Here is a 20,897-nt window from a genome sequence, read left to right on the forward strand (position 1 = left end):
CAGGGGGTGGGCAAAGCAGCACCATTTTTAATCCTTTATTTAAACTAACAAACAAATTTATTTCTGATTTTAAAGGGAATAGTTGTCAATTTATTTTATAAACTGAAATTTACTCATTTATTTTGTCACTCATCTTGTCAAAAAAAATAAATCTTTTTTGGATAACTTTTACGAAACGATGCTGCCCAGCCAGTCCCGTGCAACAAAATTCAGAAAAATGTCCAAAAACACCCTTGCCAAACTTCAGGCCAAAGCAATATTATAAAGCAGCCTGGGAAAGAAGTAACCCTTGTCACATTGGCCATGCCTAAAATCACATGATACTGCTTTTTAAACGAATCATTTCCCTGATAGCAAGTAGCAAGGTTCTTCCAGATTCTGTTCTTTTGTCTTAATGCTGCCAAAATTCCAACAAAGGGCTACGAAAATGGCAGAGAGATGAGGTGCCCTTTCTGACTCCTGTGATCTTTCCAAGAATTCTATTGCTATGAGGACTGAGGTGGGGTGGGGGAAGCACCAGAAGGGAAGGCATTGCTACTGTTTTAGCAATCTTTTTTTTCACTTAAATGACTAACTACTTTAAATCTAGTTTTTAACTGAACATTTTCATTGACTTATGTTAAAAAATTTATTCATTTTTTTTCTCAGTGAATTTATTCCATTATTTTGACAAAGAAATAGATTTCCCTAATTTCTTTGGACAAATTGTCAAAATAGTGCTTTTAAGCACCCCCATCTCCATGGAACAAAAATTGGAAAATTTTCTAAAAATACATTAAAAACCACTTGGATCCAAGCCCATATGACCAAGCAGTCTGGGCGAGGAAATAGCTTTGCCATATTGGCCATGTCACAAAACTGTATGTACTTCACTGCATTTTCAATTAATCTCAACCATGGCAGGAAACATATGGAAGTCTTCAATTCTTTTGGCTTGACTTTATAAAACCTCAAACTAAGGGACCCAAAAATGCTAAAGAAAGGCAGGTATCCTTTATGATTTCTGTGATTTGCCAAGAATCATCCATATCTCCTGGAGTCACAATTTCAAGAATTCAAACAGATCACTGCTACACTTAAAAAGCTTTTCTTTTGACCAACAGGCTAACTTGTTGTGTTGGCAACCAAAAATGGGCTCCTTAGCACTTAGTCAACAAGTGCCCTTGACTAGTTTGGCTTTTTCCCCTGAACTGAATGCTGTTTGTATGTTGGATTGGAGTAAGCTTGTCGGCCCCTTCACCTTGCTTCCCTTGCTTAAGCTGATGGAAAGAACCTGTGCTTTCCCGGTCAACCCCTTCACCTTGCTTAAGCAGATCGAAAGAACCTGTGCTTCCCCCGAGTACCTTACACCCCCGCAGAAGCCGGATGGTTAAAAACAGCTTCCATTGGAGCCAGAGGCTGCTATAACTACAGCCACAGCTGAAGCTGAAGCAGGAGCTGCCGGTAGCAGAGCTGACCTACGGGAGGAAGCTGAACAAGGACTTGAAGCCAGTGGGTAATCTTTTTACCATAGAGGGGAAGCATGTATATGATTTTGCTGTACACCATCATGCTTCTCTGTGGCCTCCTGGTTACTCTTGTGAGGCGTACTTATTGGGCCTGGAAGCTTTTGATCAATATATCAAAATGGGGATGCTGGTTTGTGGATCTGTTACCGTGGAGCCTAAATATATGCTTTGATTCTTCTGCCTCTTATCTTGAGAATTTCTTATATCTGGCGGTTCTGAACCTTTCAGACATATATATGATCCTCTTTGAGATTATAAACTCTGCCCTCCTAATACACTTGTTTCTGATTTGAAATGAATAAATTCACACATTTATTTTAATAATTCAATACATTTATTTCATTCCACAAATACATTCCCTTATTTTGCATTTCTTGGAAAACTTGTTCAAAATGGTGACTCCAAGTAACCACATATAAGAGAAGTTGGAAAAATATCCAAAAATACCCTTGAAAAAGGTCAAATCAAACCTGTATTTCAAAGCAGCACAAGTAATTAAAAAAGCCCTTGCCACAGTTGCCAAGCCAAAAACGCTATGTAATTTGCTGCATTTTCAAATAAACACCTTCACAGCAGGTAAGTGGCAAGGCTACTCTCTGGTCTTCTATTCTTTTGGTTTGGTTTTGCCAAAGCTCAAATTAAAATATAAAACAATACTAAACGGGGGTGAAGTACCTATTAGAATTTCTATGACCTTGCCAAGAATCACTCTTGTGCCAACAGGTCATAGATTTAAGACTCCTAACACTAGTTTCTACACTTTATTCAATCTTTTCTTTAAACACATGAACTGTTGGTTTATTTCGAATTTGAAAAGAATAAATCTATTTTTTTCAGAGAGGAAATTTGATTTTTTCTCCAATTACAAATCATTTATTCCTAAGAAAAGCAATTTTGCTCTCTGTATTTTAAGTTCCTCAACTCTGTGGTAGCATGCAAGGGGCAAATTTAGTCCTCAGAAAAACAGGGATTCTGGTTTCATATTGCTAAAGCTAATGCTAAGATATACAGAAATGACTACAGAGGGGCAAAGTACCCTTTACTGTTCTACTTCTCATGCGAAGAAATGCCTTTGTGCTAAAAGACCACCAACAGCCAGCGGGCAGCCAGTGCTACCCACTTTTCAAACTTTTATTTGAACGCGTTGTTTCACTTTGAATTCTAAATAAATGTAGTTTAATTTTTAAAAGCGATACATTTATTCATTATTTTAAGTGAACAAATTGAGATCATACATTTCTCTATTTCTCTAGTTTGACAAACCCATTTCCCTATTTCTTGGACAACTTATAGAAAATGGTGCTTCACAGCAACGGAAACGCCATGGAAGAAAAAATAGGAAAAATGTCTCCAAATGGCCTCAACAAATGCTGAGGATGGGCAAGGAACATACCACGATTCCTGTGACCTTATCAAGAACCAGCCTTTTGCTAAGGGGTCAGGGACTCCAGATACCAAACTACCTGGATAGGCAGGCCCTGCAGCTCCATTTTCAATCTTTTCATTGAACAAATGCAATGTTCACTTCTTATGTTAAATTAATAAATTTATCAATTTATTTTAATAAGTACACTCATTCATTTTATTCAGCAAAAAATTATTCCTTTATTTTGGCTAAGAAACATTAGGTTTTTGGGGTAGATCTTTTTCCCCCCACCAGACTCCTACATAGTTTTAACATTCTTAAAAAGGAATATGGAATCCCAGTACATTTTTCTACCCAAAATGTCTATCTTTGCATAACTAACCAAATGTGTGTATGATATACTCCAAAGCTGAACAGCCCAAGGAAGACCCATCTTGATCTAATTAACCATTCTGTGTGAGTGGAAACCATGCCCAGCCATAAAGCTAGCAGTGATCCACACTACCTGCTACCCTCTTCCCTTGAGCCAGGGGAAATTACCAACATGCAATACCCATGAGCAAATCACTCAACCTGCTGCCTATGTTTCCTTGAATGTTTTTGTGGGATTTCTTGGGCATTTCTTTTTTTTTCCCTTGACACTGCTCCATACCAATAAAGTTATTTAATAGGGATACAGAATCTTAGTCCATTTTCCTACTCAAACTGATTGTCCATCATCAGGTAGCCAAATAAAAGTGGTTACAATAGTTTAAAGCTGGATATCCAGAGGAGGCACATCTTGATCTAATTCGATGTTCTAATCGAAGGGAAACCCTTTCAAACAGTCGTCTTCGTTAGCTGTGAGAACAAACCCCCAAATGTGAAATACTTTCTATAAAGAATTTTATTAGATAATTTGGCAAAGGAGAGAGCTGGGGAAAGATGTGTGTGGCTATAGAGTTCAGACAAGGACATAAGGATCTTTGCCTGATTGGCTGCAGGTAGTTTGCAGAGAAGGGCAGTTTGAGATATGTATCAGTAATTAAGTATAAATATTCAAGTTTGGGGAATCCAAAACACAAGCTTTGGGTGGCCTCAAAATGAGATTTGGATGGCAGCCATCCTGTTTCCCCAGAGCATCACTGAAGTCAACTTTTGGGTTACATAATTTTCTAATCACATAAAACTAGGTTCAAACAATATTAATAAAGGATAAATAATGAACTGCTTTCCTCATTACTCCGCTCATAAACAGAGAGCTGGGTTAAATTCTCAAAGGAACTTCACTGAAATGACCCAACTCGTTGGAGACAGCTTCCTCACCACCTATCTTGTCTAGAGCTTAATAGAATTCCTTTCAGGAGGGGTAGGAGCCAGACTGGCTCTCACAGTCAGAGGAATTAATTTGAATAAATTGCAGGGGCTGTAAATTAGGAGAGTTAAACTTACACCAGGAAACAAATGCACTGTGGCCATGAGTATCACAAAAAATCATAACCTCCTTAAAAGTTGAACAAATTTGAGTCATAATCTCACACATCCCTTAAGGAGATAGATCTCATTAAACAGACTCTATAGGTAAGTTAAGTCAGGTTACAGTTTAAATTACATTTAGAGGGGTGGCAATGGACTGATTGAGAAGTGGGATTTACATATTGACAAGATAATACCTTGTCAGGGAAACCCTCCCTTACACAGTTAGCTAGGGGAACTACATCACTTTGGGAGATTCAAACTTCCCTTTGGATTCTACCTGAAGAGTGTCAAAAACCAGTTAACAATAGGATTCCATAATAGGTGAGGTTAATATGAACATAAGACAGGCTTATAGTTGGCCAAAAGTTGCAAGAAGAACAGCTCTAATCTCTGAACAATAAAAGGAAACTGGGTATACCCCTCCCGCAAGCAGACACACACCATGAGAAAGTACGATCACAGTCATCAAATATTAAATAGCAAAGTCTCCTTGGTTCCTGGTAATACATTCCAAATGCCCATTTAATCATCACATTTTATCTTGGGAACCAGCTATCTGGCATAGCCATCTGATCCCTAGAAACATCTTCCCTTTAAAGCTCTGGAACAGGCCTCATTCTCATGGCAGATCTGGCATGGGCTCCTCCCAGCAGATCTAGTTTTCTGGTTCCGTGTCACTTGCAGAGGTTCCTTTTTTAACGTTGCTAAAATCTGCCAGTAATGAGGACTTAAAATGATTTAATATGTCCCCTTAAATTTGGTTTTCCAGAAACTACTTTGTGTTGTGCAAACCAACTCAAACCTTATGGAGCTAACCCTATGTATGACAGAATTGTAAGAACATGAAATTGGGAACCTATAATTCACCTGAGAGACCAGAAAACTTCAGTTTTTACAAAGCACCCGTTCTATTTTTACTTGAACCTTGGACCTGATATGCATAATGTCATCTATAGGCAGAAGGAAGAATCTTGATTTTTTTTTTGGCAAGGCAATTGGGGTTAAGTGACTTGCCCAAGGTCACACAGCTAGTAAGTGTGTCAAGCGTCTGAGGCTAGATTTGAACTCAGGTCCCCCTGACTCCAGGGCCGGTGCTCTACTCACTGCACCACCTAGCTGCCCCGCAGGAAGAATCTTATAAAGGATCCATGAGGGGCCTGACTGAGTCCTCCTGTGTCTTAATATTATCAAGACAGAAACTTTGAAACAGGAAAAAATATGATTGAAAATTTCCTTACATAATTATTAAGGGAATTTTATGTATAAAATCCATAATCCAACTTTGAGAACGTATTACTAAGACACACTCAAAGCCTGTATATCCCATTAGAAACAAATGGAAGCCAATCCATTATATATATGTGTGTTACATACACACACACACACAAGTTCTGAGAGAAAACAGCCCAATCTTGTTGTTGCTTTCTTGAAGTGATGTTTACTATGCCATTAAAATTTAAAACTTTCACATCTTTAACCCATCGTTACCTTTTAAGGGCACCCATATAAATATACACAGCTATACAAAACCCTCCTATCATAGAAAGAATGAGATACTGTAAGGATCTAGTATTATACATGAATATATAGACATTAGCAAAGGGATGGGAGGCCTAAGAACTCCCTTACCTAGTTGCTTAGGATAGGAAGTTGAGCACAAATTCAGATTAGAAACAGCAAGATCTTTCATGCTTGTATCACATTACAGTAATGCAGAGATGTTTTGATACTGATTGTAATGACAGAAACTTCTACAATTCACTTGCCCTGATTATAAAAATTTGCTATGAAAATGGAAGGACACGGTTATAGCAATATAAAAACTGTTCCCTTTAAGGGCACAGACTGACCTGACATAAGCATAATGGGAAAAACTCCCTCAGCTCTGTTCGATTCCACTTAAGAGTCACAGTTAACCTTTATTCTGACAGAAAAGTTCCATATTATTCACAGGATATCATAGACAGGCTTGGAATTAACCAGGGGGGAAATTTCCTATTCAGAAAGTAAATAGTATAAAGGGGAAACTGAGTCCAAAGGCTACTACCTTCACCTACACAAGGTCATCTTCTCAACTTTCCCAGGCACAGAAATTACTTATAACGGTTAACCTATAGTAGTTCTCAGACTGCACTCCCTTTAAGCAGCACATGGGATCTCCCTTGAATGGTAGAATATTAACTTAATGACAATTCAGACAGTCATAACTGAAATCAAAACTCAGAACACCACCAAATTACAGTCCCAAGAAATTTTATTTCAAAGAGCAAAATTGCGCTAATCACAGCTTAGTGCCGTATTACTTTTTTCATGTTGCAGTCACATATAAGGCCGTATCTTTTTTTGTCCTTTCTAGTTGAAATCCACCTTGGAGCAGAAATCAATCATTAGAAATTTACAGTAATCACATTCTGTAGCTTTTCAGGTACGGCAAATACATGGTAGTTCACTCAAAAATCCTGAAAACATGTCAGCCAGCATAAGCCTGCAGACCAACCGATGCCCATATTGCCTATTAACTCCAAAGGAAAATATAACACCTTCAAATCCAAGGTCTGTTCACACTGAATTGGCTCAAAGGTGTAACTTCAACATATACTTTTCCAGGTACAATTTCGTCATTTTCGTAAGCAATGGCCAATCTATCAGATAAAAAAAAAATGCTTTTTTTTAACAGAGACTTTGAAGTCCTTTTACTTCAGCTATGAGAGATCCTAGTTTCTCAAATAACTCCACAACATGCTGCCAGCAGCTTCACTCACAGAACTGGTAAGCTCTTGTAACCCCGCCCAAATGAAAGATCCCAAAGAACCTCAGGAAGACAATTTGCCAGGTCTGTTACAGCTTTTTTCCAACGGTACATGATTATTAACCAAGATACACCCAATTGGAATATTGTGGCCACATTCTCTACACTAATAGCACAATGAGAAGTTCATTTTCAAACCATACAACTGCAATACCCTCTAGGGTATTTTCTTATTCATTTTTCAAATGAACAGCATTTCCTATACAAATATTTCCCCAAATTCACAATACAAGAAAAACTAGAAGCCTAACAAAAATTGTAAAAATTCTATTTTTAAAACATGACACCAAACTTTTGAACAAATAGCATCAATTCCATTTAACGCATTCCTGAATCGTCTTGCTAATGGCATTCAAAAACCAGTAATGAAAAAATAATAGTAATGGCTAACATTTACATAGCACTGTGCCAGGCACTTTACAGCTCACAACAACCTAGGGAGGTAGGGGCTAGTATTATCGGCCCTATTTTACAGATGGGGAAACTGAGGCAAACAGATGTGAAGTGATTTAGTGAGGCTCACACAGCCAGTAATCGTAGGGGATCACACTTGAATTTGGCTTTCCAAGTCTATCACCTTAATGCCCAACATTGAGTGTATTTTGCATTAAGTTCTTATTCACCACAATGATCCTAGCAGGGGAACACTTCTGACTTTAAACAGGAAAAACTTCAAGCAAATCAAATGTGGATTTACATCACAAATGACAGATAACCTTCAGAGTTTCAGTTTTCCCTGAAGCCCATCACCTGCCAACACCTGAAATGACACAGCTCACCACTTTCAGGTGGCTGATTCCCAAAGGTTCATGGTGGCACTCTCACATTCTCATTCTCCTCTTATGGGGACGCCCCTTCTAATGGTCCTTAAAGGACAGAAGTTGCATATGCTCTATGAAAAGAATTCCATGCTGCAAATTTATTTCCATGTTGCATCTACGTGTAATTTGATAGCTTGTATTATCTATTTGAAATTGCTAACAGAAATATCTTGAGAAAGTTTTCCATATCCTTCTATCAATGAGATACTAGATCTCATGTAACTTCTTTCCAAAACTCCCAAACCTGACTTCGCATGACTCCATTCACAAGGTGAGTCCAGAAGGATTCCACCTTCCTTTAATGTTCTACGCATTCTCCTCAGCTCTACTGCTTAAACTCTCTCTCACATGTATGCGTACCATGCAGTCTCAAGCCACATTACCTCCGCAAAGGCAGACAGGGTAGCAATGATCCACACTGCCTGCTGCCCTCTTCGTTTCAGACGTGGAAATATTGCCACGGAGAAAAACTCACCAACACATCAACCCGTGGCATGTTTCCCTGAATGCCTTTCAAGGTGTTTGGGGGGACAATTTGTTTTCCCCTAAATGACCTCAGCCTTTTAAAGTTCCACAACAGAGATACAGCACCACAGTCCATTTTTAAAAAAAGACATACTGATCCTCCATCATTGCATCTGAATATCACACAGTCTCAAGTTACATACCTCCATGAAGGCACACTTAAAAAAAAACCCAGGAAGATATGACTCAATTTGCTGCATGTTTTCTTGAATGCTTTTCAAGGAATTTTGGGGAGACAAATTTGTTTCCCCTAAACTCCCACCTCCCTTTTACAGTTCTGCAAGGGGCATACAGCACCACAGTCAATTTTTCTACACATACTGATCCTCCAACCTTGGGGAACCTCCAAGGCAATAATACAGTCTCAAGTTGGATACCTCTGTGAAGGCACACAGGGTAGCAATGATCCACACTGCCTGCTGCACTCTTTGCTTGAGACAGGAAAATACTGCCATGGTGAACAAATAGCTCAATTTGTTGCATGTTTTCTTGAATGCTTTTCAAAGGGCTTTGGGGGCCAATTTTTTGCCCCAAACTCCTACACACTACCTTTAACATTCTTCATTGGGGAATACAGCATCACAGTTCTTTTTTCTACATATACTGATTCTCCATCCTTGGAAAACCAAGGCAATATGGATACCAAAGAGTCCAAAGTTGGATGCATCTCTGAAGGCACAGCTTGTTCCAATTTGCCATTCTGATTGAGTGGAGACTCTTTTGACCAGTTCCATACATCAGGAGTACTGAAACAGACCTGGAAGAAGTGTCTGTTGACCACTTCACTTGAGCCAGAGAAAATTCTGCTAAGATTAAAATCCCTCTGCAAACCAATCAAAATGCTCCTTATCTTCTATCTCCATAGATTTCTGGCGGAGAGATGGAGTTGCATCCAGGATATCCTTCGGACCAGTGCTGAAACAGACAGGGTTGTAGTCATCCATGTTGCATATTTACCCACTTTCCATCTGCCAAGTACATAATTACTCTACTCTTTGTCCTCTGAAACTGCTGGACATCTTAATCTTTTTTGACAGGAATTTTCTAAAAATCATTCATAGTTTACTTCTTTATAGGATCTTCTCCTCTGAAGCTCTCCAACATACCCACTGAAGGCTTTTCCAGGAAATAAATACCTTGATTACTCTAACCACTCCAAAATACTAGACCTTAATCTGAACCTAAGTCACCCATAGCTCAAAAGTCTCCATGCAGACAGGTTGTTAGTCATTTATGTTTCCTACTGCCTACCTCCCATGTAGCATGGAAGTTCTCTCAAGTGCAAAATTAATCACAAAAGACAACTCCTATTCCTATTAAAACACTCAAAAGCACAGGAATAATAAATGTAGCCTTTCTTAAAATAGGCAGTATCTATCTAAAACCATCAGTAAGCATTATTTGTAATGGAGATAAACTAGAAGCCTTCCCAATAAGATCAGGGTGAAGCCAGGATGTCCATTATCACCACTGTTGTTCAATATTGTACTAGAAATGCCAGCTATAGCAATAAGAGAAGTACACTGATAGTGGGTTTTTATGTAAATTTTCCCTCCCAATCTCTCCATAAACATCACGAACACTATTCAGGGTGATTATGAAAGAAAAGTACATCTGTCCATTCACCATCTTTTTAGTCCCCTGCTGTCAATAGGTATAAATGAAGGACTAGGCAAGCTGCTCAATTTCACCAGATTCAAGTTCAAACCTCACTACCAGCTTAATAAGGGGTATCACTGAACTCTAAGTGTGCCATGTAAACTTTGTAAACATCCCCTTGAATCCGTTTCTCTAATTCAAAATCCAATGAGAGGGAAGCTTTTCCTCACCATCTCCCCACAAACACCACAAACATGGAGGTTTCAAGGTGATTTGATTAAAGTTAGGTATCTACCTAAACTCGACAGTGTCAGTCGGTTTCCATTTGAAACCAAACCAAACCAAACCAAGCCACATTTCTCTAGTTTGCCCCAAAGAAGGTTATACCTAGGACTGGGTGATGTGATCAACTCCAGTGGTCTTGAGACTAGAGTTCCAATTCAGGCCTTCTATGCTATCCCAAGTGCCTGCTGCCAGCCTAACAAGGGCTGCCATGTTAAAGTCATCATCCACACAGCTTTCAAACGATCCCCTGGAGCTATGCCAATTGGAAAAACACAATGAGAGTATGATGTGTCTAGTTTTCCTCCAAATACCTCCACAGAGCCCGCAAACACTTTCAAAGTGACTTCCAAGAGGTGCTCATTTGTCTCTCCATCATATTCTCACCATATCATTCACCATCCCTTCCATTAACATTTTTAAAAAGAAAATCTAGACTGGCTACAAATAGTATAAATTTAGGATTGGGTCTTAAAGAATAAAGTTAAAAGCTAACCTTTCTTCCTCATATCTCCTGGGCCCTATTCTCCACACTGTTGGCTGCCAGCTCAGCATGTGCCCTTGTGAAGTCTGTCAAGGTACAAAGCCTGCGGAAGGCCCCTTGGAGCAAGGCTGCTTTTTCAAAATTCAAGCTAGTCAATATATTGAAGGATATTTTTGTCCCAATCATCCCACATCCCACTCTCAGTGCAAGGGTCTTAGGACGAGCTCGTCTGGGCTCTCTTCTCACATATCCAAGCCTTCCTTGGTCCTGCTTCAATCTGGCCTGGATCACGAACCTGGTCACAGCAGGTGAAAGTCTCCTGGGGCAAATATCTTACACAAACTTGTGTCACACCACTGAGACCTGGCTTTGCTAATGGTGAGAAAAGAACTAATGTGTGTTGACAAGGAGGCCGCCACACCTGCTTGATTCACTTAGCCAACTCTGGACCAAAGAAACGTGCTTTGAAATCTTTATTTAGCTTTGAGCTTTTGTTGATTTAAGCTTTCCCCTGCCCATTTGTAAACAAAAGATCCTATTTTTACAGATACAAAGAACACGGAGTCAGCCAAATACAGTAACCCTCACAGTGAACACTCACCTTCTGCCAAAATGAGGCTCCCCAGCTGCCACTGAAGGATGTACTTCAGACTCCTGCCAAGTTCCATGGCAGTCATATTGAATGAACACACAGGGTACCAGCTATCATATCCACTCCCAGCTGTAAAACGACTGCTTTGGGATTCAAATGTCATAAAAAGAAACATCAGAATTGGTAAACCTCAAAGGGAAGGGACATTTGCATCAAGGAAATACTTTTTTTTTTAAGACACAAAAGCATAAGTTTGCACTTGTGTTTATATTTTAAAGCTCCTCAATCCTAGGCTTCCTTCAAGGCTCAGCTCAGGTGACAACCCTCCCTCCCTCTCACGCACCTCCTATCTCCCCGCCCCCCCAGGCCATAGGTGGCGCTTCCTTCCTCTGGAACTTACTTTCTATATACTTATCTTGTATATGTGGCATGCATGTGCACACGCCTGTGCATCCTCCCCCAGTGGAAGAGGCTCAAGAACAATGTAGCATGGGAACCTCATGTTCAACAAACCCAAGAATACAAACATGGCTCATGAACTCTCTATCCAACAGTACTGTACAGTAAGATATATGACAGGAGGAATTCTGAAAATCACATGAAGACATATCAACTGATAGAGAAGGAAGCAAGGAAAATCAGAAGAATCTATATGACTATAATAACAAACAAAAACCATGTAACAGCTTCAGATTAATTTCAATGACCAATTTACAATCTCCATCCCAGAAGAGATGATAAAAGAGATTTCTTTCCTCCAGTTAGCTGGGGCAACAGGCACTGAATGTTATGGATGTGCTCAGCTGGTTGTACTTGACAGTTTTTTTCTTCCAAAGGAGAGTTTAAGTGGAGGTGGGGAGAAATCTTGAAAAACTTCAAATACATATAACTTCTACATTAATCAAGCTTTCTTATGAAGCTCCTTATCCTACATGTTTCTCAAAGTAAACTGTCAAGCATTCAAACTCTGCTTCAGAGAGCGCAACTCCAATGGGTTGGCCACGTTGTTTGAATGCAGAATGTACACTTGCCAGAAAGACTGTTTTATGGAGAACTCACACATGGCAAGCGTTTGCATGGTAGTCAGAAGAAGCGATACAAGGACACTCTCAAGGTCTCTCTTAAGAACTCTGGGATTGTGTGACATGGAAGACAGTGACAGAGGACCAGTGGCATGGCATGCCCTTATCTGAGAAGGTGCTATGCCCTATGAGCAAAGCAGAACCGAAACAGCTCAAAGGAAACACAGGTAGTATGACTAGATGGGTGTCTATGCTAAGGAAAGACAAATGCCAAGATGTGAGGGGGAAGTAAGAAAGAAGACAGAAGAACACCAGGGTGTCAGATCTAAGTGACTAGAAGGATGGCAGTGGAGTTTGGAAGGGGGTGGGTTTGAGGGAAAAGTAAGGCATGTTGATTTGGGGATGGTGAGTTTTCTATATGTACAAGACACCTAGTTTGAAATATTGAATAAGGCTCAAACTGATAAATGGTCAAAAGGCATGAACAGGCCCTTCTGAAAGGAAGAAATAGAAACTATGAACACATTTTAAAAAAATTTTCGAATTAATAAGAAATATGAAAATTAAGGCAACTCTGAGGTTTAACCTCATACCCATTAGCTTGTCAAAGCTGACCAAAAAGAGCGGCTGTGCCCTGCTGGTTAAGCTGTGAACTGTGGTGCAGCTGTTTTGGAAAGCCATTTGGAACAATTTCCACAAAGTTACTACACTGTGTGTACCCTTTGACCCAGTGATACTACTACTGGCCTGTATCCCAAAGAGATCAAAGAAAGGGGAAAAGGATTCATATGTACAAAAATACTTTTAACAAGTTCTGGTACATGCATGTAATGAATGAGGTATGATTGTGCTGTAAGAAATGATGGGGAAGGATTCAGATTGTGTAGGGTTGGGGATCCTGAGGCCTGGAGATCACATGCAGCTGTCTAGGTCCTCAAATGTGGCCCCTCGACTGAGTCCAAACTTCCTAGAACAAATCCCCTTAATAAAAGGTTTTGCTCTGTAAAACTTGGACTCACTCTAAAGGCTACACCCAAGGACCTAGAAGGCCACATGTGGCCTTGAGGCTGCAGGTTCTCACCCCTGGTTCAGAGAAACCTGGGGTGACTTTTAGTAAGTCTTCACACTGATACATTCACTAAAAGAACCGCTCTGAAAGACTCTCCAAGTCTCCTGAAGTCAAGGATTGCAGAGGCAGAGTGAGGAAGGCCCACCCCAACCTGCTGGTGGAGTGTGGACCAACTCAGGCTACAGAATGAGACCGGCTTTTTAACACGGCCAACGTGGCAATTTACTGGGGTTGATTATACATGTTGGGGTGGTTTTTGGTGGGGAGTTGGAAACATAATAAATAGATAAAAGGTCGATTTTTAAATTTTATTGAAAAAGACAAAATGAAGTTTAAAAACAAGGAACCAACGGGCAGTTCATGATATGGGAGTTCATGAGAGCTGACACGATCCAAGAGGGAAGTTTGGGGGAAGCAGGTATTGAAGCTCATGATAATCGAGGACTCCACAGACAACAGGCAGCCACCAAAGTGATTTTCCTAAAGCACAGGTTCTACCATGTCACTCCCCTACTCTATAACCTCCACTGGCTCCCCATGGCCCCCACGATCAAAAGCACAATGCTCGTTTGGCATTCAAAGCCCTTCGTAACCCATTCCCTCCTACCTTTCCAGTCTTCTTACACCTCAGGGGAGCACCCCATGGCCCAAGGGGCTAGGAGTGGGGGTGGGGGAGGACGGGCCCAGGCCCGTGCCAAGAACCCGAACCCCGGCTTATCTCCGCGCCTGCCCTGGGGCGCGTCTCTTACCCCGGAACTGTCCCGGGCCACCGCACCCCGAGGGCTGTGGCTCCCCCCGCCCCGTCGTGGGCCGGCCCCCAGCAGCAGGCCGGCCCGGGGGCGCTGTGCCGGGGATGGTGACCGCGTAGCCCCGACAACTCGCGCCTCCGGCTAGAGCTTCTCCCGTGCCCCGGGTGGCCGCCCGTACCCTCGAGCCGCAGCCTTCGCCCCATTCTCCCGGGCCCTCTCCCTCCGCCAGCCCCCCCCCCCCCGGCCCCCTGTGGAGGGGAGCCCGAGGCATGCCGGGACTTGTAGTTTCCCACCGGTCCCTGGTTGGGGAAGGACACAGCACGGATGCATGTACACGCGCACAGCAGGTGGTGAGCTACCCAGCGACAACTTCTGAGTCCACCAGCAGTCATATGAGTGCGGGAGGCGGGAAGGGGCAGCCAGGCCTAGGGTGGGGCTGGAGGCAGACGCCCACCGCCCCCGTGATGGAGGCAGCCTAGGACCCTGAGCCCACGAGCCTTTGTATAACCGTGCCTTGCACATAGTAAGCCCTTAATAAACGTTTCATTCAAAATTTGCTGGGGGCAGCTAGGGGGCGCCACAGTGGGTAGAGCTCTAGGCCTGGAGTCAGGAAGTCCTGAGTTCAAATGCAGCTCAGACACCTCAGTTGCTGTGTGAGCTGGGCCAAGTCGTTTAGCCTCAGCTTCCTGATCTGTAAAAACAGCAATAGGAGGATTAAATGAGATAACACTCTCAGTCCGGACCAGCTTCAAAAATGTAATTGGGAAATATTTAACAAAATAAAATAAATGAAAAGTACAATAAAACACAGACAACATTCCATTTGGAAACCAAGTTCCTATATAGCCCAGAGCATTCCTTAGGTAGGGATTAGTGACCCCCCCCCCATTTAAGTTTGCCACTGTTTTGGCTTCATGATGTGTCATGGCGGCACCATCTCAAAGAATCCAGTCACACCACCTCTAATCCAATTGCACGCATTTATTGAGGATTGATGCCCCCCAGAAGCGGGCTGCGTTCCAAGAGAAACCAGCAACTTTGGAGAAAGCAAGATGGTTTTTATAGGGTAAAGATGCAATTACATAACAGAAATTATGAACATCAAAAAGGCAGGAGGGATTTGTTAAGAGACTAGGTAATGGGGAGGGGTCCCTTCTATGGCTCAGTGCTCCAACATCCTGGTCATGCTGCTTTCTGATTGGCTATCTGTTGTGGTCCCGTCTGGTCAAGGTGAATAGTTAGGCACTGTGGTCCTATCTTGGGCTAAATGGATGATGGGCTTGTGGTAGAGTACAAGAACATACCTGTTCAGATATGTGAATTGGATCTGCGGGCCTGTGCTGTGGTTAAAGCCAGATTATGTGGTTAAATCAGGATATGCTTGCTATTCAGTGGGGCTCATAAGGAAGTTAGAATATTGGGGCTGGAGGCAGCTTTATTAGGATTCCATCACCACCACTGGCTAAGAGAAGCACCCTCAAAAACTCGACGAGCCATTTTCTGTTAAGTTAAAATCAGTCTCATTTATCTATCAAAACACATCCTCTAATGACTTCAACAAGCCAGTGTGAATTAACATACTTTGTCAACTGAGTCTGCAAATGTATGTACTTGAAAATAACAAGATTATATTTCTTGAAAAAATCCTCTAATTCTGTCTGCCGTCTATCCCCTCAAACTTCAGCCCGCACTGGTGGAGCAGGAGTTTAAATGTTAACTAGCAAACCAGCAAGCAAAGAATAACGTGACAGCAAGTCAGTGGGACCTCAGAGGGCATCTCAGCCAGCCAGTCCCTAAACAGCAGTCTTCTTTACGTAGCCCACAAGTTGTTTCCTATTTGACGGTCTCCATTGAGAAAACAGTGACAAAGTCTGAAATGCCGGCATTTAACAAAATTTAACAAAAGCAAAGACACAGACAAACGTTGGGCACATTTTGCTTTTATTCTGTCAACTTTCAAAATGTTGCTGCTCTCTTTTTAAGCACATCCTCAGTGTCAAGTGCGTCCAGCAGACTGTTGACGTTAAGTGTGTGCAGGAGTGCCAGCAAGGATGCAGCAGGGAAAACCCAGAAGTCCTAGCGGTGGGCCAAATGGCAGTCCAGGCTGTGAGCTCCATGGGCAAGCCGGACTCCAGTGCAGCCCCATCTCTCCAGCCACCCCTTACCCTTCAAACGTAAGAGGGCAGAGGCAGGTCACCTTTATACTTGCTTTCCTGACACTGACTGCTTGTTCTTCTGTAGCTAAGAAGATTCTCACCAAATTGGGCATGAAGGTTTTCTTGCTAGAAAGGACATTGGCTCAGAGTTCTTTTCAAAGCCCTGACTTATTACTGGGGAGAGGAGGGAGAGAGGCAGTAAATGCCAGGAGAATAGGGAAGTAGGATCTTGGTCTTCCAATCAGAAGGAAAAGTTGGAAAAAACCTTCTACATATGAAGTGACCCAGATGTAGGACCAGAGTCAGAGAACTGAACTTAGGGAAGGGGCTCAGGACTCCACCCTCTCTGACAAGTCCTGATAGGCTGGAATCCTCCCATAAGGCCCACACAAGCACAGTGAGAGCTGCTCCCTACCCCCCTTCCATGTGTATGTGCTCAGCTGGAGCCAGATGTGTCCCACACCTCTTTAGGTGCCTATGGGGAAAGTGCCTGATGGGGGCTCACTGGATGACAGTGAGATGAAGCAGGACAGCCTGGAACCTTCCTTGGAGAAGAAGGGTGGAGTCTGCTCCTTCACCCACCACTTTTGGATGCTGGCTTTGGGTCCAGGACAAACAAGCTAGTGAAGGGGATCAATTGCTCCCCCAGCCCCCTTTGAAGTGTCCAAGGCCCAGACTCTACACGTACATCGACATGCCAGCCACTCTTGGGCAGCTGAGCACCAGGAGTCGTATCTGGCTGTGAGCCCCCAGCCTTGAGCTGGGGGATCCTTCATCATTCAGTGAGTGGATGGACACAAGGAAGGGTGGGAGGATGGCCATTCATGTAGTTGGCATTCAGCCCCCAGGAAGACCAGGAGGCAGCTGGGAAAAAAGGCTTAGATGCCACCCACCCCCAAAGCTTTCAGAGTGAAACAACTGAATATACAGTCGAAGAACCCTGCCTTGCACCCCACAATAAAGCAACCCTAGAAGAGAGGAATAAGTTAAGATGAAAACAGGAAAATTGACTCAGGAACAGACCTAACAAGCCAAGCCAGCGCACCTGGAGGCCATCCTGGGGAACGGCTGCTGAGGAGTGATTTAAGCCCAACCTCTAGAAAGAGCTGGCTTCTGCCCAAGCAGCTACTGTACTAGGTGGGTTTGCTCCCCTTCTAAGCTAAGGAGAAAAGGGAAGGGAGGGTGTGCTCAGTCCTGCGCCAGCTCCCAGCGTGGCAGAGGCCAGGCACCTCACTGCATGGCACAGACGCTGTGAGGCAGAAACTCTTGGACATAGGTAGCAGCGGCTTTGGAGAGGTAGGTCATGGTGCCAAACCTGCCACTGGGGGCGCTGTCATACAGGAGGGTGCAGATGCCAGAGAAGGGATCCTTTGCCAGCATGGTCTCATCTGCCCCGAGGGCTTTCTGGTGAAGGAGAAGACAAAATAACTAATCAGTTCCTGGTTGTGCCCAAGTGGCTCATTCCCCGCAACCTCCCACTGCCTGGCCAGATCTTGGGCTGCTGTCGACAGGATCTGAGCCCCAAAGGGGTGAAGACAGGAGCACATGTGCATGTGAGAAAGAACAGGTCCATTTCAGAGTTCTCCATGTTTGCACTTTCTTCCAGAGAGGAATTTAGTATCTGGAGGCAGATCTGTGTGATGAGGGAAGAGTAACTTCAGCTTAGAGACTCAGTTTCCCCCTCTGGAAAAGGGGATAATGATGCCCTTTGAGGTCCTTGCTGTTCATCTCTACCACTCAATCAAAAACCTGGTAGCTGTTGTCTGCTGTGAAATGAGGAAGTTGGAGCAAAGACTTTCAGCTCTACAAGTCATGATGCTAAGAACACTTAGCAAGGCCACTTAGGAAACTCCACCCTCTCTTACTAATTCAACGCAATTCAAATAGAGTCCCCCGGGTCTCTTAATAGGCCAGTGTGATCATAAACGGCCCTGTGCTGTGCCCGCTAAAGAGTCTGAGCGAGCACAACAGAGCACCAAGTGTCCCTGGGAGCCAGAGCCACCAAGCTTAGAGGAGCAGACCAGGCTGCACCCAACCCTTCGGCTAATACTACAGCTCAGCTCTGCGGACAGAGTAATGGTGAAGGCGATGGGAAAGTATACTCCATCACCCTAAACAGTTAGGAAATGGAGAAGCTCGTTGTCAAAGCTTGGTTTTGGAAGAGGATGGGGCACACAGAATACAGCCAAGAGAATGAGACAAACTGACTGCCACAGCACAACGAAGCCAACATGACCCAGCAGCCAAACTCTGGCCCAACAGCACAGGCCCCATGGGCCATGGATTGCCCAGGCCGCACAGACCTGCTCCTGCAGGAACAGCTCGTTGGCGATGTGCACAATTCTCTCCACAGCGATGATGCCACCAACGCTCTGGATTTCGATGTCTGCCAGCATCGTCAGGACGAGGATGGCTTCGACCAGCAGCTGGCGATATTCTGGCTGAGGGACGCGGTTGAGAACAGACTCCACATGAACCGAGAACTTAATCTCCCCTGGTGTCATCTAGGAGAAGGAAAAAGAGCACCATTCCCAAGGTGCCCACCGTCTGAGAGACGTGAATCACGGATTTGTAAAGGCAGCAAAACCACCGGAGCTAAGAGCAATGTTCTGGCCCCTTTGAAAGTAACTGAGTCGCTCCTTGGGATCTGCTTGGTGCCTCCCACTAGCACGCTGCCCTTACTTTGGCCTGGCCTCTAGGTAGAGAAGCAGGGCAGGGAAGGGAGGGGAATGAGCATTTCTATAGTACCTATTATGTGCCAGGTACTGTGCTAAGCCCCTTTAAAAAATATCCCATTTGTCTTCAAGAGAGGACAAATGGAGGACATGGGGAGTGTTCTCTTGATTCTAATTAGCTCAGAGGACCTAGAACAGAAGCAAAGCTTAGAATGATCAACCTGGGGCTAGGAGGCTTCCAAATGCCCAGCCAACATTTCTCCTTTTTCTCAGGCAAGTGGCTTAGAAACACTCTCCCCTATGTGCAGGACTTTGCCAAGTGGCCATAGCATGCAACACTCTGCGGTGCCCCCTGGGCCAGGGAGCACTGAGACTCTTACCTCTTGGGTTGTTGAAGAAGGAAGAACGAAGCCTTCCACAGACAAGCCATGGCACTGCACAAGAGGAAAGCTCAGGTGATTGGCCAGAAATGCAGATTTCATTACTTTGCCAGGCTACACTAACAACCACATGGTCTCTAGGAGACACTGAACACTGCAACACCAGGTACACAATCAAGGATCACAGGGCAGAGAAGTAGAAGCTTCTGGAAGGCTGGGGGCTGGTCTCATGCTTGCCCTAACATCTGGACCATAGGAAGCACTTGGGAAAACCTGGTTGGACTGGGAAACCCTGAAGCTTAAATACCCATGGCCCAGGGCTGGACTCTCATACCCAGAAGCCGCTTTGGCATTGGGACTGAAGGCACCTCTTCTACTCTTTGTATGGGAACCCTAACCCTAAATGCAGGGCCCAGGCTAGACCCACAGATTTAGGGAATATGTGGTAAACTGGGCCGTTCTAGATGCCACCCACAGGGGTTCCAGGCTTTAGAGCAAGCCATATTTGGCTCCAAACTTCCCTAATCCTTAGGGCTAAGTGGAGACCCCTGGGGTATATCCAGGTCACTAGAGGATCTGGAGGCCACTGGGCCAGATCTCTCTCATATTCTGCCTCCATCTACGGGCCTCCAGCAGGACAAAGTCAGGCCCCATGCCCATGTTATGCAAAAAGGTCATGCTAGGTTAGATAGCCAACATGTTCCCCCTAAGAAGATCTTTGTAGACCACAGGAGAAACTCTGGTGAGAAAGCAGCTGCCGCATAGGGGCAGTCCCTACTACTGATGACAGCAGAACCTTAGTTCTTCCAGCATCACTGGCTCAGGGATTCAAAAGCAGGGAGAAGCAGCCACCTGGTTACTGGAACAAAGCTAACTACTTTGTGCTCTATGATGGCAGAAGAAGGCTGGAATCCATTCTCTCCCACACACTCAGCAATGTTCTTGGGGTAGCATTCAAGAGGCCCACCAAGGGTGCCAGCTGCAAATCCATGCCTTCTTAATAAGTTTTGACTGCCAAGCCCAATCTCCATTTGGGCTACAGAGCTGGAAGTGTTAGGATCTGTCAACGTGGTCCTGAGTCAATATATTGCCAGCAACATCACCAATATCTCACTAGAAGAACTGTTAATGAGAGGCCCATGCGTGGCCACCTCTCCACAATGAACTGCTATGTACTTCCTCCCTAGCATAGAAGCAGCAAGGTTAGTGAACCAAGTAATTGCTGAGTCTGCTTCCATAGCCAGAACCAAGGTCTATCATTAACCACTGAAAGGGGCATCAGAACCTGCACTTCTCCTTCCAGCTTTCCAGGTGGCCAAGGCCAAGCTCAAAGGGACCAGGCCTCAGCTTGCCTATCATTGGGATAGGATGGGGTAGGACTGGGCCTGGTGTCGCTCACTAA

General features: G+C 43.7%; 1 protein-coding gene across 1 annotated transcript in view; it reads right to left on the reverse strand.

Annotated features, from left to right (window-relative positions):
• Window positions 1-15,251: 15,251 nt before the first annotated feature.
• PHKA1 (phosphorylase kinase regulatory subunit alpha 1) overlaps window positions 15,252-20,897 on the reverse strand; it is a gene marked incomplete in the record, with an annotated part of 50,282 nt that continues 44,636 nt past the window's right edge. The window contains 3 exon segments of the mRNA XM_036740190.1: window positions 15,252-17,844; window positions 18,744-18,944; window positions 19,496-19,549. Coding sequence (XP_036596085.1) covers window positions 17,671-17,844; window positions 18,744-18,944; window positions 19,496-19,549 — 429 coding nt within the window.

The sequence above is a fragment of the Trichosurus vulpecula genome, chromosome X, assembly GCF_011100635.1.
Source record: "Trichosurus vulpecula isolate mTriVul1 chromosome X, mTriVul1.pri, whole genome shotgun sequence".
Lineage (NCBI taxonomy): Eukaryota > Metazoa > Chordata > Mammalia > Diprotodontia > Phalangeridae > Trichosurus > Trichosurus vulpecula.